The 10,714-nt window shown below is 41.9% G+C and overlaps 1 protein-coding gene across 2 annotated transcripts; it reads left to right on the forward strand.

Moving 5' to 3' along the window:
- The first annotated feature begins 4,066 nt into the window (after positions 1 to 4,066).
- Positions 4,067 to 9,214, forward strand: CAMK2N2 (calcium/calmodulin dependent protein kinase II inhibitor 2). Of its 2 annotated transcripts, XM_075268449.1 has the most exons (3): positions 4,067 to 4,597; positions 5,779 to 5,793; positions 7,441 to 9,214. In XM_075268449.1, the coding sequence occupies exons 1-3, from the start codon at positions 4,429 to 4,431 to the stop codon at positions 7,509 to 7,511; spliced, it is 255 nt and encodes an 84-aa protein (XP_075124550.1). In that variant the 5' UTR covers positions 4,067 to 4,428; the 3' UTR covers positions 7,512 to 9,214. The 2 variants fall into 2 exon arrangements, with proteins under 2 accessions (XP_075124550.1, XP_075124551.1); XM_075268450.1 differs by lacking the exon at positions 5,779 to 5,793 and having other exon boundaries at positions 4,074 to 4,597.
- Positions 9,215 to 10,714: the final 1,500 nt, after the last annotated feature.

Consider the following 10,714-nt stretch of genomic DNA (forward strand, 5'->3'; position numbering starts at 1 on the left):
AGTTTTTTAAAAAATAAATAAATAAAATTTAAATCACCTGCTTTCCCTAGACCACATGTAAATACAAACAAAAATAAACATAAACACAGTAGACATTTCAAGTCTAAAAATCTACAATCTATTGGCTATTGATAATATAAAAGCATTTATCCCTTTCTCCCACAAAGTGAATGCCATAGCAGGAAAAAAAAAAATCAAAATAGCTGAATAAAGCTTTTTTCACTGCTTTGTCACCCAAAAAAATAGAATAAAAAGTGAATCAAACATTATATATTCCCCAAAATGATATCAATAAAAGCTATATATTGCCATATAAAAAAGACACTTTGCCTTCACACGATGTAACGCTCCGCTCATTTTGTCCATTATACACGTGTAAAATGTAGTTAGCCATTGAGTTCCATGGCTTTTTTTTAACACGCGTATTTTTGCGGATGCAAAATTACACACGCAAAAATACACACGTTAAAAAAAAAGCCATTGAACTAAATTTTTAACTACATTTTACACGTGTATTTTTACACGTGTAAAATGGACAAAATGAGCGGAGCATTACATCGTGTGAAGGCAGGCCCCACCATTGCATAAAAGCAGCTTTTTTTAGTTGCAGATTTTGCTGTTTTTTGGGGGGTTTTTTAGCCAAAGCCAAGAGTGGACTGATCAGAAAGTATAAGAGTAAGTTCACACAGGGTTTTTTGGTCAGGATTTTGAGGCCGTATTCACCTCAAAATCCTTCCCAAAAAGCCGGCTCCCATTGAATTCAATGGGAGCCGGCCTCTGCCTCAGGTTCCAGACCAAAAAACCCTGTGTGAACCCGGCCTAAGTTCCACATTTATTTCATAGCTATTCTTGGCTTGGGTGCAAAAGAGTGCAGCAAAATCTGCAACAAAAACGCAGCTTTTCCACAAAGTGGGACCTTAGCCTAATAGTTCCATACACTGAAATATTTTCTATATTATTTTATATATAATTTTTATATTTTTTATAAAAGTATTAATACATATAAAAAACTATATAAATTTGATATCACCTCTATCATACAAACGTGCAGAATAAAGCTAATGCCATTTAGCATGCACGCCACACAAATAAAGCCTATAAGAAAATGGCAGAATTTTTTTCAGTGCCACCCAATTTTCTTTCAGCTTTCCAGTACATTGTACAGAATATTAAATGGTGTCATTATACAGTACAATTTGTCCTTACAAATATATATATAGCTCTGTGAACAGAATATTGAAAAACTTATGGCCTTTGGAAGGCTGGTGGTAAAAAACGAAAACACAAAAATGGAAAATTGCCATGTTCTCAAGGGGTTAATACATCATGCAAGCCCTTCTAGAAAACAAATGGTTGGGAATAGATTTAATCCTACCACATGACTATAAGATATGCACCCAACTGAATGTTACAAGAAACGGTAATGAAACCCCTGAAAATTCATGCAAGTCTGATGATAAAAGATATTTGGCCTCAGAGAAAAACTTTGCTGATGTGAGATGCAAATTCTTGTATTGACCACCTCACACACACACCAGTTTGCCTTTTTTATGGAATCTGTGAACCTCCAATGCAGTTGTCTTTCCAGGCATTTTAGTGATGTTTTTTTTTTAACAAAAAGAAATCCTATTAATGTGGTCAGCTGGAAAAGACATGTTTAATGCTGCCAAGCAGCTTCCCCTCTGCATAATACATAGTACAGTGCTTTATCTGACAAGCATCCATTCTCAAATAACAGTCTCCTCTGAGCTGGGATGTGAATGCAAAGCATCTTGGCAGCAGTCACACCATACTCTTCCTCATCTCAGCTACATAACTGTTCATGCTACTGTCAGCATCAGGGCTTTGACTAAATCAAGCTGATATCCATGCAAAATACAGAGCAATGAAGAGGAACCTTGTTATTTGCAAATGATGAGTTAATAGAAGGAGCACATGCAGGGTTTAGTCTTAGATACAGAGATATTTCTTAGTTTTACCAGCTGACATTCTAGCATCAAGGAGAAGACTAAACAGAATCATCTTACAGATCCTAGCCAGCACTGATGAATAACTGAGCTGTGTTATTTCTGTCCTTTAAGAAGAAGCATACGGAACACAAAAGGCCAGAGAAGAACATCAGCTGGTGGGCCATCTTGGGAGACAGCAATGATTCCTCAGTGAATGACTCACAAACAGGTGTTATAAATTCCCATCTATAACTTAACTCTTTAATGCTTTCATTGCTTTACGCTTATTACTAATAGCATAACACCACATATACTTCTCCATATAGCAGAACAGGGCGACACACCATGCATGCAAACTGCAGCTGCACAAGGGCCCAGTATTGAAAGAGGACCACTGGTTAAAAGTAGTTTATTACTGCTATTAATCCAATGACTATCATAGTTTGTAGATCATTATAGAGAAATTCACAGGGTTTGCTACATGATGAGCTATTTTAAAGCATGGGGGCCTTCTGCAGTTTCCATCCCATGTTACAGGGAAAACTGTGCACCTTATACATTAAATCCACTTACAGCTACATACTAGCTCATTGACCCATTTGGATCATAACGAATTTCCACCACAAGAACCACGTATGTGTCCATGAGCCCAGGGCAAAACTCAGGACTGGTCCTATACCTGTCTGTTTACTGGCCCAAGGTAGTGAATGGGACCATGGAGGCACAGATAGCACAAGGTATCCTCCATGTGCCATCTGTGCTATACAACCATGAATCCCATGCTTGTTTGTATGTAGCCTGACACTAGGATCATACTAGTGTCAACCTATCCATTATTCTGGTTCATCAGAGGACAAAAACAACAGATAGAACAGCAGTCGCATACAGTGCCTGACTCACCCCATTGACTATAATGGGGTACATCAGTTATTTGTACTTTTAAGTTGAAACCGCCAGGCAAAAAAAATCAGGCTTGATGGAGACTCCATTGCCGATGTGGACATAATCTTTATAGCAATCCACCCTTAAAGGTATGTGCCATAAGGAGACCTGCCAGATGTTGTAACAGAGATGAAGTAGTAAATCCAGCTGGATCCCCTACATGTTTTACCAGAGGTCTGAAATATAGGTAGGGGCAATAATTAAAGAGCTGTTGTCCCACAATACCAAGTTATTGCATATCCACAGAATAGGATAAGAGATGTTTAATTTCTGGGGCTACCTTTGTTGGGACCTCCACCCATCTCAACAGTTGAGGTTGCATGTCCCCTGTCCATATGCTGTAATGGATGTGCCTGCATGCTGCCACTCCACTCAAGAGCCTATGACAAAGATAGCTGAATGTTGTACTAGGCTGTCTCCGTAATTCCCATACAGATTGAATCAAGTGCAAACGCCTGCCTTATTCCTGTTGTCAGGACCGGTGGGGATCCCAGGGCTTGTATTGCTACCTATCACACGTTTCTTATAGACAAGTGATAATGTGTTATTGTGGAACATCCCCTTTAATAACATTTGCACAGAACCCCCTTGGTCAACCTTTCTGCTTTGAAGACATGGTTAAAGCATTTAAATTAAGAAGTACTCCGCTGGGTATCACCAAACCCCTCTCTGTGCTTCTTGTGGTCCACAAGGGCGCTGCCTGCTTACATGATGCCAGATTTTGGCACCAGTTGGTTACTGCCATTGTATACCAGAGTTAGGGCACACCTTAGTAACAGATGCACCATACTTATCATGTGATAGGAGCACCAGCCTACATGTGATGGATTCTTAATCCTAATGTGTAATCCAGACATGTATGTGGCAATGTGACACGTGCTGAATGATCATACGTAGTATGGGCCATGGCACCTGCCAGTCATGGATGCTCTGCCATGCACCAGTGTGCACTGCCCACCACACACACAGAGGAATGAGTGTGTGCACATGTCCCGCACATGGATGACACACGTCGCATGTAAACATGTGTGATGTCCCAGCCGGGTGTCCCCGGGTTTTTCCCCTCTCCCTGAGGATACTCCAGCACACCCCAGGCTTGCAGCCCTTCCCTCCTCCCAGGATTCCGCCCGCCCGCCCTGTTCTGTGGGGTTTGTTTCTGCGAAGTTGATTCCTTGTTTTGCTGCAGTGTCATTGTTATTCCGCACTCGCCTCCTGATGTCACACACCCCCTCACATGACGTCACCGGGACACTGCTCCCCTTTATGATGTAGAACCTCTCAGATTCTCCTCAGACGTTTACTCAGGAGCTGGGGGAGAGGAGCCCGCCACCATTACACACCCCCCGGGTCCCCTCCAGTCCTGCTCAGCCCATTCATTGCCCGCTCATTTCCCGCTCCGTCCTCCCTCTGCAGTCTCAGTCTCCTCAGCTCCGGATCTCCTCCTCTGCCATCTCCAATACGGATTGTGTGCCCGTGCTGCCGCCGCCGCAGGATCCCCAGTGCCCCCTCCGCAATCCCTGGCTTTGGTGCCGCCACCATGTCTGAGATTCTCCCCTACAGCGAGGATAAGATGGGGCATTATGGCTCTGACACCGAGGTGGGGCAGATCTCCTTCAGCTGTCGTCTCCAGGACACCAGCGCTTTCTATGGGGGGAACCAGCAGAAGAGACCCCCAAAACTGGGGCAAATTGGAAGAGCCAAGAGAGGTAAGAGGGCTTCTATGGCCAGGGCTGTGCCAGTCATCACACATCATGTACTCATAGAGGGGGTATTACTGCACAGGCACACAGTATATCATCCATGTCTATATACTACTATACTATGTACCTATATACCGTCTCCTCCATGTCATCTTCCTCTTCTCTGTCTGTACTTCATCCACAGACCTTCTCTCCCTCCATAGGTGATGACTGTCCCCACATCATGGAGTCCTCCCTGGCATTACATGTCTATGTGAGGGTGATGCTGTGTGATCTTGGGGTGTAAGTGATGACAATGAGGAGGGTGTATGGATCCATCCCTGAGCCTGTGCTGAGGATGAGGATGGTTATGAGGAATATTTACATACTGGGGACCTAGTTATACACCTGTCACCTATAGCCTATACTATAACATATAGCGACATACAGTAATGTCCATATATATATGACTGTATAAATAGCAGACACCAGTCTTGTATACCCACTATGTATGCGGACTATAGAGCAGGGCTGGGCATACAAGAGACCATGCCATAAGCTCCATGTCAATGCAGGTAATGTATACTGAGCAATACAAGGCTGGCTACTATGGTAATGGTCTTTATGACAGAGCAGGCGGTCACACTGGCTATTTGTTAATAACCCCCATCAGACACTTGTAGCTATGGACTGTGAGTTATGCCATGTGTTTACTGTGATTTCTCATGAGCCCATACTGGTAATACTGTGTACACATCTGCTGGGAATGTGCATGCTCCTTCTTCTCTTTGTGTATGTAACGGATAAAGGAGATCCACTTGGGTACATGAATGCTTTAACCCTGTCATCAAATTTCTATATCTAATATTCCATAGGTGTAGTTTTTTCATGCATGCATATGTGGATGAAATGGATGGGGTGGGGGGCATATTGGTATAGCTTAATGTCTTTATTCAGAGCATGAAATGATCATACAATTCTCATACTATCATATTGGGTTGACTTAGTGGGGACTTTGCATCTATCCTCATTCATAAGCCCAATATGTAGTGTGTCTATGAAGACAGTGGTGTCCTGCACTGTATGGGGCTGTATAAGCAAGCACACTGGATGCAGACAGGTAGATGAACATGTTGAGCTTATTATGTACTTGACACATGCTAATACCTATAATGCCTTGTTTTATTGTGCATTCTTCTCTCTTGGAGCTGACACTGTCCAAGGTACTGATCTCAGAGCGTGCCTATATATTTCTATATTCTCTGTGCATACGTGTGGTTTGTATATCTGTACACAGAGAAGCACACATACGCAGTGTACGTTGTCGCGCTCCTGAAGCGGTCAGTTTCTGCTACCAGTAGTGTCTGTGAGGTGCTGTTTGTTTTCCAATGAAGTGTAAAGAAGTTGTGCTCTCACCTTCTAGATGGGGGTGACCAAATGCCATACAAACAAGACCATTAACCCTATGTGCTGCTCCTGTCTATGCATTAAAGGAGATCCCTTTCTGCTGATGGATCTAATGCTACATAGGAGGGAATGTCTATCTGTCTAGCTTATGAGATGCAGAATGGCATTTTTCTATATGTATAGGGGGAAATGGGTATGGGGCCATTTTAGATGCTGCAGTAGATGAAACTTACGAGTTGCCATAGATGCGGCTACTTACGTTTCATCAGATTATTTTAGACAACTAACCATCAGTTCTGCGAAGGTAGTTAACAAGTATATGACAATACATGAGGACTCTTAGGGGAGCGTTAGATGTGTGGTGAATTGACTATTTGGGCATAGTCGCAGAGCTTAACACTTTACAGACTATGTAGTGGAGAAAAATATACCATAAATAGCCACCTGCTGTACAGAGCATGTTGGTGCATTATGTATTCTGCCCTCTAGTTTGTGCATCATTGATTTATTTATTTCAATGTGCATGTATTAGCAAGACATACCTAGTCTCCCAATAGTGATAAAACATTGAACCCAGGGATTCAACAAGTGTCGCAGCATCAGGGCCCCAGTTGCCCTCGGTATGTGCTACAGGACCAAGGCAGCATGATGCCACCCCTTTGGAGTAGGTTTCTTAACCAGTTTCTACAGTGCCATTGATGCCATCATTGCCGCACATGAGAGGGGTGAAAATCTACATCACAGCTATAAGTGCAGAGAACAGTGTGAAATTCAGTCTTCATATGTTGTCGATGATGGCTACTTATTCCTTCTTATATATCTTTTAGTGTTAGTCACCTCTTATTAGTGGAGGTTGCTTGTTCAGTTGCTTATTATTATCCAATAAACTTGTTCTGTACATTATTGACCATTGTGCCCTCTAGGACCGTAGTCACTAATCCCCTTATCATATACGTTGGAACATGTTCCAATTTGGATGAGATTATCATGGCAGCTTTCGATCAGCAATGGTTGAGAATATGGGCACTACTAATGGATCATGTTCATGAAGGCACAAAGACGTGCCTCTTACATGGTTTTACAGCTTTGCTAGGTATGTAAGCACTGGTAGTTTTGGATGTTCACACTGCTGTATAGGTCTTAGTATTGAAGAGGTGAGTGCACAATTTCCTGGCTGTACATATATGCATCTTTTGTATCTAGCTATGCAGTTGTTTCTGTTTCCACGTGTATGCCTCATTGTGTCCATAAGTGTGTGCATTGCTAGACTCCAGCCAACTGCAGTGTAGGAGTGAATGCACATGTTGTTTTCCTTGCTTCTCAAGCCCTCACCTCCTCCTCCTCATCTTCTTCCTCTGCATTTCATGTCTCTCCATGTCATCTCTCCTTCCCACTATCACCTCTCTTGGTACACTCTGCTGTAGCTTGTTGATACCCAACCCCATGTTTCTCCCTTTCTTCAGTTGTTATTGAAGATGACAGAATAGACGAGGTGCTGAAGGGGGTGTCGGACAAGTCTCCCTCCGGAGTATAAGGTGTGGAAGTGGCTGCTCTCCACCCTGATTTGTAAGCACTTTTGGCTGTGCATGTTTGTGGACATGGAGAAGAAGGAAAGGCTTTGAGGCTGCTGGCAAATCTCCACCCTCCACCTTGATCCAGACCCTCTGCAGGTCTCCTGATGGTGCCATCTGGCTCCCCACTCCACTCAGACCACGCCAATGACCTCCAATGTGGAGATGTTCATTTCAGCACCTTCCTACACCCCTTGTCACTGTCCCTCACCCTGGGCTCTGGGGGCAGTGATGAGTCTCTCAACCCATGTTAAAAGCCAACCCCAGAAAGCAGAATGGGTGTTGTTGTCCTTAGCATCTGCCTGTGTGCCAAGAAGGTGCTTGTAGACTGGAGCACCATGGAGTTTGTGCCTATCAACTCCAATCCTTGCCAGGTGCTGCCTCCTCCTCCTGACTCACAATGTACATCCCAGGGGCTGTAGGTCATTAGAAATGCACTTTATTCTGACAATATGTGTCTCTAGTGAAGTAATAATCTTTAGCTGTGTGCGTATTTGTGGACCCAAAGGGAACCCAACTGCGCAGCTGTGTTTATATATATCTATATATATATAAATATATCTAGTCATGTGTATATATAGGTATATATAGGATGATTTGTGATTAATAATACCATGCCCCCTCCAGTCAACCAGTAAACCAGCATCAGAACAATAAAAGACTGGACAAGCACCCATCTCCCCTTTCATCTTGCCCCTCATGTTCAAGAAACCAGCAGGTCGGAAGCAGAGCAGCTGGAGGGCGCAGAGCAGGCACAGGCCGTCCTTTTGCTGTCCAAACCCAAGCAAGAATAAGACTTAATTTGCTCCATCTCTTGCATGAGCTTCCGAATCCATCCTGGATCCTACCCCTTCCCAGCACGCTCCTTTTTAACAGGAATCCTTTACATTTGTATTTTTATAAACAACTCTTTGTTATTAATATGAATTCTGATACATGCTGGTGACTGTGCAATGTCACATCAGAGATGCAGCCAACCTCTGGATGCAGAGTGAAGGGCGGGCAACTGGATGGCAATTTAGAGCAGTACCCTGAGGAGAGGGGAGCCTTCATCAGGCATTTATGTAACATACTGCTGCCACCACCATGAATGTGTAAGAACTGAGCCAACCTACTGATGGTATGTTTTGCCATTGTTTGATAGAATTTTTACATCAATATGCTGCTTGCTACTAGGACATGTTGTTCCATGTCGGAGATGTGTCCCTTATACATGTATTATATAGTATATGTTTAAATAGGTATACAATGCTTTATATGGCGCTAAACTTGATATATATTATATATGTGCCAGCTTTACCTAACTGCATATGTAGAAATATGCTGCACATTTCATGTATGAAAAATGTTTACACTGGATAGATTTCCTTCTGTACATATCTGCACATTGCATATGTAGCAAGTGTTCATTTTACATTCAGCGTCATTTCTTTTCAGCTGGAGATGCACTTATTTCTACATTGCAACCATGGAAAAACATATATATATATATATATATATATATATATATATATATATATATATATATATTCTTCTCATTTCTTAAATATATAGTATATATGCACACTTTTTTTTAATGGCTAATCTTACACAGCACTTCTGAGTTAGGCCGCACTCCTTCCAAGCAGCTTCAATTCATACAAAGGATCAGCAGAGAAAACTGTATGGCCCAATATATAGTCACTATTTCCCCCCCACTTTGTCAGCAGAAACTTTCAGTTGTCGCTGGTTTTGACACCTTTTAAGTAAGAGACACCTTTGGTCAAAACCAATGGAGTCCATACATTGAAAACTTGCAGCAATATTTCTCCAACATTATAGTCCAATAAATTTGTTGAGCTTGATGTAAAACCAACCTCGAAGATGACCTGCCATTATCCCTGACGTTTTTGTTTTAGCGAATACTTGTATTCCTCATTCAATACCAATCATAAAGGATATTTTCTTAGTATTCTGCATTGTAATGTTCCTCTGTTTTTTCGTCCCCGAAATACATGTATAAATTGATAACAGGGTGGTGCTGTTGGGGCATGTCACACACTCAGACCTTATTCACTTGACTATTTCTTTTTTAAAGGACCTAATGTCCATGAAAAATGGACGTGATATAGGACATGAAAAATAGCCATGTGATGGGGGGTTTTTTGAACAGCCATCACACGGCCATTTAAAACCCATGAAAGTCTGTGAAAACGAACAGAGAAAGAGCAAGTCAGTTTTTTTGACAGATGTGCCACAGATGATTCCCTTTCATTGTTTTTCAATTCACTGTCCAGTCAGTGATGATAGTAGGGATAGTAGGGACACGCCGCTTTGAGAAGGAGAATAGTAGTGCCCAGTTGTCAATTCATTTAGACATTTCTAGGAGATGTAACAAAGGAATAGACAATGCAGAGTTCTGAGGAAACATGCTCCAGAATTATTATTTGATAGGGAGTATAGGTATTTACTAAAATAAACATGTCAGGAGAGCAGATAAGTCCTTTTAATTGGAACATTTTGGATGTAGCAATGACATTGCCAAAAACTGGCAGCGTTTTCCTCTATACCCAAGTAATACCAACATTGCTGAGAGAATTTCAAGGCACCTTTAGAAGAAGGCACCTTTAAATCTCTTTGGCTGTCTCTCTGAAATACTATACAGTACAAGTTATAGCTGAGAGACACTGTGTCATCAAAATGCAATTTCACCTTCATATATATTTATCCAACTACTGTGTAAGTAACCTTATAATATAGAAGAGGTCTTTGCAATAGACCTACCCTTTTCAAGGCACTTTAAACTCAACCTACCACACTTAATACAGATGCGGAAAGAATGTTGTGAAATTATTACTACAGTTTTGAGAATATCAATTGTGTTCTTTTCTGGATTTGCATTTTCGAGTGGGAACCTGAGACATGTCAGTCCTGTCAGTGTGCAGCACTTGATGGTAAGGGTAGGCATATGTCACATATCCTGGTGGTGGCACTACCATCTCCGTCTACAATCACTGCTGGTGGTGACCTATGACAATAAAGCTTTCTGGCTGGTTGAAATTATGTGGAAATTTTATACTGCTACCTTTAACCAAGGGATGGTTTCAGGAATCCACTCAGTCTCTGAATGTGAAGTAACAGCTGTTAACCGCCTCTTTTATGGGACGTAATAGTTGTGTTTTTAATT

This window comes from Leptodactylus fuscus, chromosome 3 (assembly GCF_031893055.1).
Source record: "Leptodactylus fuscus isolate aLepFus1 chromosome 3, aLepFus1.hap2, whole genome shotgun sequence".
NCBI lineage: Eukaryota > Metazoa > Chordata > Amphibia > Anura > Leptodactylidae > Leptodactylus > Leptodactylus fuscus.

What these genes read in the sequence shown, in the direction of transcription:
- CAMK2N2 (XM_075268449.1), top strand. Translation starts at nt 4,429, where the DNA reads ATGTCTGAGATTCTCCCCTACAGCGAGGATAAGATGGGGCATTATGGC.